This window comes from Falco naumanni, chromosome 2 (genome assembly GCF_017639655.2).
Source record: "Falco naumanni isolate bFalNau1 chromosome 2, bFalNau1.pat, whole genome shotgun sequence".
NCBI lineage: Eukaryota > Metazoa > Chordata > Aves > Falconiformes > Falconidae > Falco > Falco naumanni.
In genome coordinates this window covers 57,062,171-57,077,577 of record NC_054055.1, presented here as the reverse complement: position 1 = coordinate 57,077,577, position 15,407 = coordinate 57,062,171, and the positions used below count along the sequence as shown (strand labels likewise).

Below are 15,407 nucleotides of genomic sequence, written 5' to 3'. Positions count from 1 at the left end.
TTCTCTTCCCCTTTCTTTCCTCAAGCAATGTTGGCTAAACCTCCACAGTCTCAGCTTCTTGGCAGCTCTGAAGAAAAGCCAGGTTCCAGAGGTGGAGCTCAACATAAGCATCATCAATTTCAATGACTTCCAGAGACAGCAAAGCAAATATACAAGACCGCTCCTTAAAAAAAAAAAAAAAAAAAAAAAAAAAAAAAAAAAAAGATTCCACATCAGTCTCAGTTACTTCCTGCTGTAACAGCCATCTTCATAAGGCAGAGCAAATATTTCATTTTGTGACACAATGCAGAGCAGTAACTCTCCTATTAAATGTATGGTGGCCTATGCTACTGATACAAGAACTTCCATGTGAGCCTAACTGCATCTTCATGGGAGAAGTCACATTGCTTTAATAATACTAACTATTTGCAATGTTGAACTGAAAACTATGCTAATCAGAATCTAATTTAACACTGCATCAGCTGCATAGCCTTCTCAATATCCTCATTATCCAGACAGCAACTTCTGTAAAAGTGAGAGCTATACATTAGTATGAAAAACTAATAGCCTAGCTCTGTCAACACTTCAGCAGGTGTTTCAGCAGAATATCTCACATCCTGAAAAGTAAAACATATAAAATGTTTGAAGAAAAAAAAGTCTAAAAATGTTTTGGGTTGGTTGGTTTGGTTTTGGGGTTTTTTTTTTGGTAAAGTAACGTCATTCAAAAGAATAACTTTGATCCTTGGCAAGAAAGATAGTTCTACAACTTCACAATAGAATCCATTACATTGACAACAAACAACTTTTCATACTGAAGTACCTAAGCTGGGACAAGGGCACAGGACACTTCATACCATTAAGTCACAGAGAGGTAAAGGTCCAGTGACATTAAAGTGACAGAGCTGGCAAATGGCCTTAAAAAGTTCAAATTGCTGAGGCACAGCAGCAATTTCTACCCTGTGCTCCTTCTTGGGACCTGAGACTTCAAAATGCCAACATCAGAAACAGGAAAAGCTGAGATAAAGAGTCTTTAAAATCCTGACGAGATTTCTGAAGTAAAACATCTTTAAAATGCACTGCCCATAAAAGACAAAGAACCCAAGGTGAGGTGAGGTGAGGTAGCGCTTCACACGCCTTTTAAGACCCTCAGCATCATCATCCACACTCTCTCTACCACCTAGCCCCTTCCCCCATGAAGTCTAATTATAGTTTCTTCATGAACTCTTATAAAGACCTGTATTAAAAGGTAGGATTTAATCTAATTTATTCATAACAAAACAGCAAAGAAAATACTTCCAAGAGCCCTTCTTTAATTTTTACTTACATTATTACCAGTCCTCTGAGAAGCAACTTCTCAGAACATGGAGATTTACACTATAAATTCCTTATTCCCTCTATGTAGTAAAAGATAGACTACATATATAGATCTGAAAGACAAGATTATATTAACAGCCTGCTATGAGAAGAAACAAAAAAAAAATCCAAAATACACTTAACATAATCCTCACTGCATCAAATACATGGCACAAGAGACCAAACACCTTGGTACCAAATTTGTAATTTTTTGTCCTGCTGCCTTCTTCTAGAGACAAAGAAAATTCACTGTCAGATATTTAACCAATTTAGCCTGATTTTATGACTCCATGGCTGGAAGGTAGATGAGAAAAGTTGAGCTACCCAAGGAAATCTAATGCCTCAAATACACTCAGAAGCTTTAAAGGATGACCAAAAAATAATCAGTATGCTTTACGTTAGACTCATATGCTAGTTTCTTGCCTTTTTTTGGTATAGTCTCATCATTCTCAATTCTCCATTCAGACATTAAAGAAAAAAAAAATACTTAGACGCATGTCTGTAATAGTACAGTCCTCCAGCAAAGTATTTTAGGCTTGATTCCAACTTTACCACAAGCAAAGACATTCACAGCAGAGATAATCCATACTCTGAGCTTACCCAATTCATTTTAGACCTCTTTGAAAAACTGAAGTCAAGCTACATGATTATACAGAGAAAGCAAAGGGATAAACGAAAAGGTGTCTGCCCAGCACAGGATATGATACAAGAAAGAATGAGTATTAGAACAATGCAACAAATAGTTATTCACAGCACTTTCCTCAGTTCTCTGACACAGAACTGCTATGTCACAGTAAGCAGATCATTCACTAACTAAACCAAAAAAAAAAACCAAACCACACGGTTCAGCTATATTGGTGAAATGTCAGTGCACGTCTTTCTCCAGTCAAAATAATTACTAATTATCCAACAAATAAGGACTATGATCTGCTTTGTAATTCAACTCAGTTTTAAATTTAGAATGTTTTCATTTAAAAGTACTGAAGCCACCACCCCAATTTTATAGCTGTTCTGTAATCTTTGCATTTCAATTTAATGCTCAGTTATTTACCTATTAATATTCTTCATGAGAAAGGAAAAAAGACGACTTCGGTGGCAGATTACATATTTTCACACATTTCTACAAGTATTACTCTTCCTCCTCCCCTCCCTGGTTTACCTTACAAGTTTACTGAATATTCCTTAAAGCTGTACAGTTACCACCAAATTATTTTGTCCTTGAGGACATTCACAAATACATACACTTTACCTTCAGCTAAACATTTTTCAAAAAATTGAATTAATTACCTTAGCAGTATACTGCAAGTACAGTCCAAGTTCACAACCATCAAGAATAAATTCAAAATACCCTGACTGGTGTCGCACCAAAGGTGACTATTAGCTTTGTGGTATGGGAGGGCCTTTGATGTTCACATCAAATAATCTTCAAATTGTTAAACAACAATAGTCAACTCTATTGTCTTGACGAATAGGTCCTGTGAAAATCAGTCTGGCTATGTCATGGACTGTACTTGTTTTTAAATGACAAGACACCAAACACAATGTGTGAGTGGTCCTACTGAAAATTTAAAGTTTGTGGACTCAAAATCAAGATGGATAGTAAAGTGAAAGAACGTAAGTTATCTGGAAAACTATAACTACCAAAAAAAAGAAAGGTATTTTTCCCAAATATTTTACAGGTGTTGACATTACAATCATTACAGCGCAGCAGTTTAAGAGAGAATCCAGCTCATAATTTCTGACTACACATGTTCAAATTCTATCACACAAATAAAGACAGGATCTAATATTAGCCTGCAAATCTGATTTAATGGTAAATAAATCAGAACAAAGCCCAAAACTTCCTGAATCACCTAGCGCGACCTCGTATTGCGAGAGACTACCCATCTGACACTTTCCATTGTAATTACAGGCAAGACCTTTTGCAAGACCCAACAAAATACAACATCACAAGCTAACCTGCAGAGAGGCAACACGCACACAAAATTCAGAATTTTTCCACTGTCGTCAAAAGAACATTAACAGCATGATTTGTTGTTAGTACTGCGTTCCCCGCCCGGAATCTGGCACACATGGCCTCCCGACTTTCAGCTCGCACGTACAGCGAGCGATCAGTATGCAACGGGAAGCAGAGAGCCAGCCTATCTGCCAGCAAAAAACACGGGGAAAAAAGAGTTTAAAGGCTTCTGGATACGTCAAACTCCACTCTAGTTAGACCATTCAGCAGCTGCAGCGATCCATTAGATGCTGCTGAGGCGCTCCGCTTACGCACAGCCGTTCAGCGTTTCGCTAAAAGCAAGTTTTAAAAGGACAAATAGGTGGAGAAACTCGCATAAAGCCGAGCGGAGTTTCTCCCGCGCTAACCTGTACAAGAGGCAACTGCACGCACGCTGCGTGGAATCAGCAGAAATCTGAGGCGAAGCGAATGCAACTACAGGTCACAACCGGGGAGGGGAACAGCCCAGCTAGAACCTCTTTCCAGAGTGAGACTTTTGGTGGGTTGTTTTTTGTTTTTTTTTTTTACGTTTGCTTCTGAACGACGCCGGCAGCGGCCAGTGCTCGCCACACTGCCGGAGAGCGGGACCCAGGCACAGGGAGCCGGCCCGCCGCGCCGGGCCACATTTCGCGTCGGCGGCAACGCTGCCCGCGCCCCCCCCGCCCCCCGCACTGACCTGAGGGTGCGGTTGCCGGCGCAGCCGCGGCGCTCCATGGCGGCGGGCACGCAGCTGGTGAGCTCGGTCCAGTCGGCGTGCAGCCCGCAGCTCCAGCCGGTGGAGAAGCGGGAGAAGAGCCAGGTGTCCTTGTCGCCGCCCGGGCGGTGGCAGGCGCACTTCTTCTGCCCGGCCCGGCAGTAGCAGGGCTGCTCCAGGCGGATGTTGCGCACCAGGTGCCGCCCGAAGGTGGTGCCGCCCGTCTTCTGGATGTGCAGGAAAACGATCACGTCGCGGCCCCGCATGTCGAACTGCACCCGCCGACACAGCTCCCCCCGCGCGAACGGGAACTTGGCCACCAGCCGCGGCAGCGCGCCCGCCGCCGCCACCTCCGCCGCCGCCACCTCCTCCTCCGCAGCGCCTACTGTCGCCGCCGCCTCCTCCTCCTCCCGCTCCGCCGAGCCCCCCCCCGCGGCGGGCGGCGGAGGCCGGCGGGCGCCGGGGGCAGGCGGCGCCGGGGCAGGCGGGCGACACGTACTGGTAGACGATGAGCAAGAAGAGCAGCGCCAGCAGCGGCGGCAGCAGCCACCTGTTGAAGCGCTCGTCCATGGCGATGCGCGGGGGCAGCGCGGCACAGGCTTAGGCGCTGCCGGGCGCTGACAGGGCAGCCGCCCCGGTCGGATCCCGCAGGCGAAGCGCGCCCGGCTCCCCTCCCGACGACATGGCCCTCGCAGGCGGCCGCGGCTGGCTCCGCTCGGCTCCGCTCAGCTCAGACCAGCGCGCCGCGCTCCAGCCCGCCCGAGGCGGCCATCCCGGGCCCGCTCCCCGCGGCTGAGGCGAAGGGGAGCGGCCCGCCGAGCGGGAGGCGCCGTGGCGGGAGCGCCTCGCACCGTCCCCGGCACGCGCTGCCGGGCGGCAGCAGCAGCGGCAGCAGCTCCCGAGTCCGCTCCGCCAACAACTCTCCAGCCCAAACGCACCGCTCGGCCCCCGGCGGGGCGGGCCCCGGCCGTCAGCCAATCGACACAAAGCCGGCCGCCTGAGCAGCCAATGGGCGGGCCTAGCACGCGGGCTCTACCGCCAATGAGAGCGAGCAGCGAGTAAACGGGGTTGGTGGGAGCCGCTCCTCGCTCCTCTCCAGGTGTACCGGACGGAGACCGATGGTGCGCGGGTGGGGGGGCGAGGTGGAAGTAGCCAATGAGGCGTCGGGGGAGGGGCGGAAGATAGCCAATCAGATTGAAAAGGGGGCTCCGCCAGGTGAGCGGGGATGTTGCGGCTGCTCGCGGGCCGCTGCAATCGGCATGGAGTTGGGTTGTTTGTCTTTTTAATTCCTTAATATCCCGTTATCTTTGTTTTGGGGGTGGTGTCTGTGTGTGTCTTGTACTGCCTGAGGCTTCAAGCCCGTGTTTTATAACCGAAGTGTTCTAAGTATCTCGTGTAACTGGGTCCTACGGTACTGGCTACTACACAGACCAACTAATTAATTGTAGATTAAACCATCTGCGGTGCTGTTGGTGCTCGTGGTCTTCAAAGCACAAAATTCTAAATGCTGAATTGACTTGGCAGAAAACCTGATCTCTCCCAGGCAGCAATAGCAATTCCCTAGCAGCTACTTTAATAAAGATTCAAAAGTTGATTTTTCAAGCCCCTTCACATATTTGCAACAGTCCCCAGTTGCAAACTGTGTTGTTTTCCCTATTGAAATTATTTTTTTTAATAAACATACAAATCTTTAGCTTACAGGTCACGCTTAGCTGAGCTTTGTCAAAAAGTTTTGTCTGCAGTGAGTTCCTTGTATTTTTAAATGTCTGTTACAAATACTTCATATCCAAATACAAGCCTCACACAGCTCCTGGATTATAATATATTAATATGCAAAACATTTCACGTTAGAACTGATTGCACATCCCAGTTATTTAATTACAGAGTGCCTTTATTTACTGAGGGATTAATTAGGTATATGACAGTGCTAAAGCAAGTTTCTTGCTCAACTCTAAAGACAACTCCACCTCTGGAAGGCTGAAAAGTAGTGCCTTCCCATGGGACCATTAAACTTCAAAACTTAAAAAAAAAAGTTGGACAAACACATTTTAAGCTGAGTATCTTTATGCAGAAAGTAAGAGTATTTGGGCTCTTGGAAGAGAGTATCAGCTCCCATTAAAACTTGCCAGAAATACTAGAAATTACCAGAAAATGGTTTAAACAAAAAGAGTTAAAACTAAATGTTGTGAGATGTTCCAAAAGTTGCTACCACGAGAACAACAGCACACACCACCCAACATCAAACACATGAACATACCGTACACACATACACATTCCCAGCATCCCACAGCACTGTTAAGGTATTACACTGGTAAAGTCTGAGCGTAGCGAATTATTGGGTCTTGCCAAGACATCAAAAGAAATGCACTTACATCTTCAGTGAAATTTTGTAGGATGACAGCTATGGGTTACCTGCTGAAATTCCCCTTTGTATAGCCATGCACCACAGTACTGGAAGCCTGGTCCCTCGATCCTCTGGCAGAAGAAAATGCAGAGTTTGGTGTCAAACCAACCTATTCAGTCTTCTTCCCATCATGACAAGAGGTGTGCACCCGCTCACTCTTACCAAAGTGGAGAACAGCATTTTTGTCCTGGAAAATCACCACGTTCTTTGTCAGCAAGAGAAGCAGAACATCCGTGTTCTCTCTAAGGAGACCTGACTCTTCTCTGCTTTGCCCACCACCATGCTCACTTGCTTTTGGACTCCCTGTGCCTTCTGAGTGTGGACTTCATGAGGTTGCATTTTAACCCCTCCTTTTCACAAGGTGATGGAAAGCCTATCCCAGAAAAATGTAAATATTTATACATGTAACATATAGAAGCATTTTGTTCTCACCTCAGCCTATTCAAAAAAGAAAAAGAAAAACAAGCAACATTAAATATAGCCTTGTTCTGGTAACAGAATAGCACTAGTAAGGCTTGTGTGGGTAAATTGATATTGGGAATAAAAGCACTGCTAAAGGATTTAGACTGAAGTATCTCTGATAATGCTTTTAGTAAGATAAAGAAATGTTATCATAATTCACAATTTTCTCATTAAATACCACAGTGTTGACACTGTACCTTCATCACCATGAAAATGAGATCAAAGCTCGATTTGCTAAACCGAGAAATTGTGAATTTCAGTTAAATTTGAAGTTCTTATTTATTTAAACTTACTCAAGACAGTTACTCATTTGTGAAGACTGGCAAAAATATTTTTTACTGCACGGAAAGGAAGTACAAGAGAAATAAAAATATTTATAATGAGGTTTAGATGAAAAACTTGACTTTTAAAAAGCTCTCATTTTGCTGAAACTAGCAAAAAGTATTTGGAGGTCCATATGAATTAATGCATTTATGCAGCTTTCAAAGACAGGTTTTTACTTATGAATTTTAATATTCTTAATGACAGTTTGTGGACCATGCTTTATGTAGAGCCACAGCCCACAGCACATCCAACCACCACCCAGTTCTGCCCAACTGCATGCAGATTCTGCAGTTTCACCCCAAGTTATAATGACTGTGGCCCTAATTTAAACAGTGGTTGGGGTCTCCAGAGTATTCCTGGGTCTCATGATATTCAGCAGAGGCTAAATATCCCTACACAGAGAACACAGTGTTTTCATTTCATAGTATTTTATATTCTCTTTATAGAGTTCCACGTTACTTGTGCAAGGCCTTGTGGGATTAAGCTTTAATAAAATCAGTTAGTTTCTTTAGAAGTCAATGCCTGTAACTCATTAGCATCAATGAAGTAATGATACCGGTCATTTTGAACACAGTTATGTTTGCATCAATTTTACGGGAACACGATTGGGCTCAAAATGAAGCCCTAAACATTGCAAACACTGTTCAATCCCAACATTTTCCCTTTCAGGTATAACTAACCTGTAAATCTCCACTGAGAGTTTAACTACAAGGATGATCCAAAGTCAGTTACAAGCTCGTTTTGAGATACTCTTACAAAATGAATGTAGTTGCAGTGGATTTAAAAATAAAACAATTACAAGTAAGATTTGGGATGTTCTTATTTCCAACATAATAATTCTCCAAGATCTTGTGTTGTCAGCATATATCTTAGAGTTCACCAAGCATTCACATAAAGTAATTCCAAAATAACCTATTCCTTGTAACAATTTCAGGCAGAACACCTTTACCTGTTAAAATTTACATGCCAGCTCTACTGTCATGGATGTGCTGACATGTGAAAATGTGCACACAATATTATTTTAAAATTCCAGCACAGTATGTCCCTTCTTCTTGCCAGTTCTGAGGTAACAATCAACACATTTTCCAAGTTGCTAAAAATAAAAATTGACATACTGACCATTTATTTTAAAGGTCAATACAATATTTGCTAGTCTGAAGCAATGGGTATGTGAAATAGTGTCAGTGCCAACATCAAGGTTTGTACAAAACGCATGAGTAAGCAAACGATATTATAAAGCAAAGGTACAAAAGTGTGATTTCATTTACCAATTACCTGTCTGACAAGGTTAACATCTAATAGATCTGTTCATGTAAAATTAAAGTGACAGCTACCTCACACTGGTTTCTTTAAATTATTTATCACTGCTTGACCTGAGTTGTTTCAACACTTCTAGCCAGTTGAGATTTCCAATAAACCAATTTTTCATTGTGCAGCACGTCCCAGGTGTCTCCTTTGCCACAAGGATACCAATTATTAAATTAATAAACTCATGCTAACTTCAGTCATCTCTGGGGTTAATTTGTTCCAAGGTTCATAGTATAAACCTCCTTTATTTTTTGCCAGATTAAATTTTAGTATGCACACTTACTGAACCTTCTATTTCAATAGCACACTGAGTGCTGTATTCTTCCTTTTAAAACAATTTCTGCATTATATTGTCACCAGTCCATCGTCTTGTAAAGTTGCAATTCATTATAAGGCTTGTTAATTTTCACTTTTACTGCTTGCTGTTCTTTTTTTGGACTTAATAACTTTGTTATACCTATCACCCCCTTTTATTTCCATTAGTCAGAACACAGACTATATAGAAACAATGTTTTCAGTCAGTGTCTCATATGTGCCAGTCCATATGTAGTGGCTTCTGCAAGTCATTTCTTACATATTGCTGCATGTTTTCCTTACAAGAGAAAGGATCAGCTATATTCTGCTTTGAATATGCATAATTCCACCTGCATAAGACACTGATGTAGGACAACCGGAACATCCTAAATCAGGTACAGCATTCTAGTAATTTTTCTTTTGTTTAAAATCATATAAATGCTCACAGAAATATCACAATAGCTTTTTTTTTTTTGGTTACAGTTTTTGGAAAGAGAGTTTCCCCAAAAAAGGAACATTCCTGAAAGCTTCAAGCTAGATTTTTTAGATCAATGCCAAAACTAGATATTTATAGGTAGATCTCCTTTCTACCATGTAAACGTGGTCACCTTTTGCTCTTGCACCACAGATCATTCCTGGGCTTTGCAATGTGAACTTCTAGTGGAGTAAATAATGAGAAAATGCTCTAACCATGTTTGGGAATGTGCCAGCTAGCACTCTCCCGAACAACTCCTGGACATAGTTTGGGAGTCAAACCACTCCAGAAATCATTTCCAACCAGCACTCAGTGACTAAGATTACAGCTTCAGTACAGGTCAGATCATACCATGCTATTTGGCCTCAGTATCCAAGAAAGTTCCTGAATATATTTGATGTACTAATGTAGACAACACCACTGAGCAGTTTAATTTAAGGAAGAAAAATCCATGTTGTCTCTTGCCTTTTGTGCTGTGGTATAGCCAAATTAAATTACAAAACTCAGGTTGAAGTTATTGTATGTTAGCTAGCAGAGAAAATCTCTAGCATGTAGGGCCACGTACGGGGCTTACTGGAGTCTACTGCCTAGAGAACAGGATGGAACAAGGGGCAAGCAACAGCGAGCATTGCTGGTATCCAGCTATAATCAGAACTGTAGCAAGGGTGATGTGAGGCATGACCAGTGCCTGCAAATTAGCCAAAGCATCTCTGGCTGCTGTTGCCATTCAAAAGACATGTGCAGCTTCACGGCATGGCCAGATAGAGTTGGCGAGTGGGAAGATACTTCAAGTGAAGTCACAAATATTCCAGTTATTGAAAGATGTGATATCAAATGAGTAGCAGCAAATGCTGGTCCTGCACCAAAGGAAGAAAGCAAAGAGTATGAAATGCAGGGTGGGTTTTTTTGTAATCCTCAAACCCCCTAAACATAGGGCTGTTCATGTATGATTTCTACAACCAAAACCTGTAACATGAAGACAGCCTGAGGAAAGCATTTAGCAGGACAGACACAGCAAATTGCTCTCTCATTTCAGTTCTATGCATAAAGGAACTTAGACGTACTTACACACATCCCTTTCTGCCCTCAGCCTTCTGAATCCTGCAATATTTAGGATGCAAACTCTAGACTGCAGAGCAGTTTTTGTGGACTTATTACAGATCAAAGGCATGTCATCTGTACCACGTCCAGATTTATTTTTCCAGATTCAGGTACAAGTACAAACGCTACAGACTCAAGCCACTGTCAATGATGTGAAGGATATCGCTACTGTATTTGCATATGCTCTTTTGTTTTTCCCAGTAAAGAACAGTCTAACAGCATGCAATAACCTCCCTTATTTAAAGATTGAGGTGTCCAAGTCAATGCCCAAGCTCCCAGACTGCAACTTCCTCTCGAGAATTGACTCGGATCAGGGAGATCAATGCAGAGAGAGATCTGTCTCTTCTGAAACTGGTAGATGCTTCCTTCTGCCTAGCAAAAACTAATATCCCTATCAGTATTCCTTCCAAGACCACCAAACTTCTCGTATAGTGAAGTATAGGAACTGCAAGACTGTGTAACAGTGCCACCTGGTGATATGCATCACAGCAATTTTTTTCTTCCTCCTGGAATCACGCGAAAATCTTCCTTTCAGGTGGTCTTAATCTGCAAGTCCCCATAAAACATAATTTATCGCACTGTCAGTTTATCTTGAGCACCCCTGCTTGTGCCTAGAAGTCAAATTACTACGGTTTTCAAAGTTATTCAGGCCATGTCTTGTCTTTTCCTTCAGGACTGGCTCTTATATGCACTCTATATAGACGTGGTCTAACTTGATACAAATCCCCATCATAACTTTGTATGGAGTCTAGAAACTTAGTGTCTTCTGAGAAATAAATCTGAATTAATATTATCAATGATCGACTAGGCCTCCTCCCCCCTGCTTTTTTTGTTCTTTGGGATGTGATGTAAAAAAAAAATTAAAAAGAAAACCCAAAAAGCCCCAATAGCAACAACATCAAATCTCCCAAAAAGTTTCCCTCTCAAAGACAGAAAAAAATATTTCTGTAGTATTTGATCTCACACTCTTTCATCTCTTTCACCTGATCTCTGTGGGATGCAGATGGAAAATGGAGGAAAGCATTGCAAATGGGAGATCAGGCTCAACTTCTAGCACCCCTATCTGACTTTCACAGCTGTCTGCAAGCCTGAACTTTTCTTTTATAAGTGACCTCCAATTCCTCTACTGAAAATCACAGCAAGTTCAGAACTGTTATCGCTTTCTGGGTTGCCACTATTTCTTACTAGACCTTTCTTGGACTTGTTTCAGCAAGCTGACCTGGATACTTTGAAGTCTGAATTCAAGAACCACACTTTTTTCTGTGCTGCTACAGGAGTTTTTAGAACAATTCAGCCCTTTTGGAGAAGGACTAATTCCTGTTCGGGGATTTTTCTTAACTTTTTCTTATTTACCTATCATCCTATAAGCACCTAAAGGCATGTAATCAGCGATTCTTCCTTAAAGTATAGCCACACAAAGATTTAATTTTTGTGTGTGTGTACTCATAAAATGTATGAATGATAATATTTATTCTCTAAATTATCCTACCAAGATCAGTGAAACACTGGACCTGTAAATATTTTCCAGTTAAAAGTTCAGTTGCGCTTCTGGAAAATGCTGAGAAATATTCTGGTTCAATTATGAGGAGATCTAAGTTATTTCACAGATGGGGCTGCAGTGGAATTACTCCTATTGCCTCAAATCTGGCCAACCTACAAAAGTCACAGTGCAGAAAAGTCCCTAAAACTGTAGGAGACAGGTTAGATGATCCTCATACTCAGCTTGAAGTCTTGGTTTGACATCTGCCTCCAGCACTAATTTATCTTATGATCTTAGATTAAAGTATGCAAGGAACTGTTATTACCATGCAAACTGGGGATTTTAACCTATAATGGCAAATTGTGGCAACAAATGTCAAGATAGAAAAAGTTCCCCTAACCCTTAGCAGAGGGAAGGATCTGTTGTCCTTGCAGCCTGTCTGCCACAGACCAATGACTAGGTAAGAAATATGAGAGGAAAGAAAAATTGTTCAACACTGTGACAGGTTTGAGATGAATAAACTGTAAATTCAGAGGGAGAGTTGAGGTGAAGATTGCTTGAGTGTTCGTTGCATTAAAAATCAGCAAAAAATGAGGGAATAATTCTCCAGCCGGCAGAAAAGGAGATCAAAATACAGGTTGGTTAAAGCAGCTTGTTTGGCCAAGGGGTCTAAGGGCACCTGAAGTTGAAGCGGTTTAGTGAGGAGAAGCATGTATCTACAAACTACCAAAACTCTACACCATTTTGTGGCAAAAGGAAAGCTCAAACAGAGTAAGAATTGCACCAGAATTACACTGAAAAGAGAAGACAAAGATGGCCCATAGCAGTGTAGTCACACTGTGGCTTGCAGATCACTGATGGCAAGTGAAATATCAGACTTTGATCTGTAAAACAATTATCAGTCCTGCACACTCATCTGTGGCTATGTGCAAGCATAACTGGGAATTAACATCCATTAAAATATATTAATTGATGTTTATTATTATAATAATTTATAAGTTGTAAAGCTATTTTATTTAAATATAGGTTTTTTAATATAATTATCATCCCCGCTCCCAACTGCTAAGAAATAGTAGGATACAAGTTGTCCAGAGATTTTATAATTGCATACCTTTAATAAAGTGTTTGAGAATCTCAATTTTATAGCAATAATGTGGAGAAAATGGGAGCTTACACTTTCTTTTGGAAGGAATACTCTTACAAAGACTCTTTTGGAAAAGTTTGCTGGGGCCTCCAGCAGGCGGGGTCTCACTTTTCATTCTTTAGTATCATAGAGTAGACCTATAATTTAACCTTAACGCTTTCAGGAGGCCTAAGTATATCAGCCTAACATAGTAAATTGTTTATAACTGTCAGGATTTTCAAAATTATAGTATGAACAACAGGTTAACAAATGTGAATAACCAGTACCAGCAGCATATTTCTGATTTAACGTCATTTAATCTAAGAAATCATGACCAAAGAATAACGGAAAACCAAAATAAAGCCAAGTTTTCCAGTCAGAAACCTAGCTTTATTACAAACTAATATATAAATATAACTTTCCCTTAGTCTGAGTTATTAGTTATAGGTCATAACCATATATGCCTGCATATAATCTTAGAAGTTAGCCAAATATCTGTCTGGATTCCTGACCATTTTACTTTAGTGACAGAGTATGCATCAAGATAGCATGCATCTAGCATTAATCCTTTTGGTTTCTTTTTCTTCCTGCGTCTTCAGTGTCCCATTGCCTGGAACTGCACATCACTGCTTCAGCAGCACTAGGGAGGGGTGACAAAGGCTGCACACCACATCCCACCGGCTACTGTCCTCACCATTGTGGTAAGCTTGCATGGCTGAGAACCCCTCCACCAGCAGAAGGATACAGGAGGTATCATTAGCAGAAGTTAGTGCATTAGGGGTTAAACAATTTGCATTTCGTTAACAACACTTCATTTTTGCCCTCAAAGTTTATCTACATTAAAATATTCTAAATGTAGTGTGTTTCTGTAAGTCTAATTATATGCGATATGTGAAAACATATTTGATAATCACATTGCTAATTATGTGCAATCACTTCAATACACAGGTGCAAAGCTGCAGAAATATGCATATTTGAATCTCTTCATATACAGATATAAACCACAACTTTGCAGTTACTTAAGTGTTCAGTGACCCGGTATTTCTCTGGGACTGTATTTCCTTGGATTTTTGAGTGGCTAGTGCCTTTGGAACCGAAGAAATGTGCTAGGCTACTACAAACCTAGGACTGAATTTATTTGTGGATGTTCCACTGCAAAAAAAACTGTAATTCCTGACTTTCCCATAGTTTATGAACATTTTAAAGCACACATTTTATAATTTATTGAGAGATACACCATGCTGACTTTAGAGATGTGGGAATCATAATTTTTCATTTTCTTCTGGGAGCTTTAATTCTCACAATGTTCCTTTAGTATGTATTTGCCTGGAACATCATGTATATGTGCATATGAATGTGTCTTTTCCAGTTTGGATTAAACTTAAGGGACTTTCTTAATGGTTTAATAATAGAAGGTAATAAAAGACTCGAGCAATAAATCCATTTTCATTATATGTGTAATAGCTTGTGGTTGCACTTTTTGCTTCTCTTTCATTTATGTGTAACTGTTATTTTTTACATTGATTTTTAAAGCTGTCTTCACAATGGATTGTAATTAGCTTTGTGTATAAATCATAAAAATTGAAAATTTTATATACTCAGATTAACTGAAAAGGACATAAAATATTAATTTGCATCATTCAAAAGAAATACTTCTATGTTCCCTCTAAAGATATTCAGCATAAATTATTGGAAGAAATAGCTTTAGATGACTTTTCCATAAGTATTCTTTTTCACATTTGGGAATTGAGCTGAAATGAGCCCTGACAAGCGAGAAACCTATCTACTAGTTCACTACTAACATTGCCAAAATGACAGACCAATGAGAAGGGACATAGCAAAATCTGAAAAGCAGCATTGGAGTTTGTTCCACTGGAAACAAATCCATTGTATTTCACACAATAAAGCAGCATGGCTTTTTTTGTTTCACTTTAGCCACAAAAAGCTTTAATTAAAATAAATTATACTTAAGAGTCACAGAATAGTTGTTATGGAAATTGCGCATGCCAGCCACCATAACAGGGTTCAACTCTAGGTTTCCACTGAATCGGTAAGCCAAGAAGAGATTCTTTTATATAAGTCCTTTATATTAACAGCAACTATAGCTTGAGCTGCATGCCTCCAAAGAAAGAAATCCCTGAGCAATTATACACTCACATCTAAGTTCCCTACCCCTCATGCGACAGCTTGGACCAATAGTAATATTAAGGTCTGGAGTCTTCCTGTTCTTCATTGAGTCCCTTCATTGTCTCTAGATGGGCCGTTTCTTTTCTTATCTCTGAGGCTGCAGCTTCTGCTGAGATGGTAACTTCCTTACCATCAGCTTGAACCTGCTCTGGGTCCTTCTTTTACTTAACTAGGCAAAAGTTCAACATATCTAGGTGAAAGTTCACAGCTTGTGGCCTCAGGCTTCT

The 15,407-nt window shown here is 41.0% G+C and overlaps 1 protein-coding gene across 1 annotated transcript in view; it reads right to left on the bottom strand.

Annotated features, from left to right (window-relative positions):
- The window catches only part of HS6ST3 (heparan sulfate 6-O-sulfotransferase 3), a 305,458-nt gene extending 300,426 nt beyond the window's left edge, over positions 1-5,032 (bottom strand). Inside the window, 2 exon segments of the mRNA XM_040584400.1 lie at positions 4,005-4,453; positions 4,455-5,032. Coding sequence (XP_040440334.1) covers positions 4,005-4,453; positions 4,455-4,592 — 587 coding nt within the window. The 5' untranslated portion in view covers positions 4,593-5,032.
- Between the last annotated feature and the right edge of the window lie 10,375 nt (positions 5,033-15,407).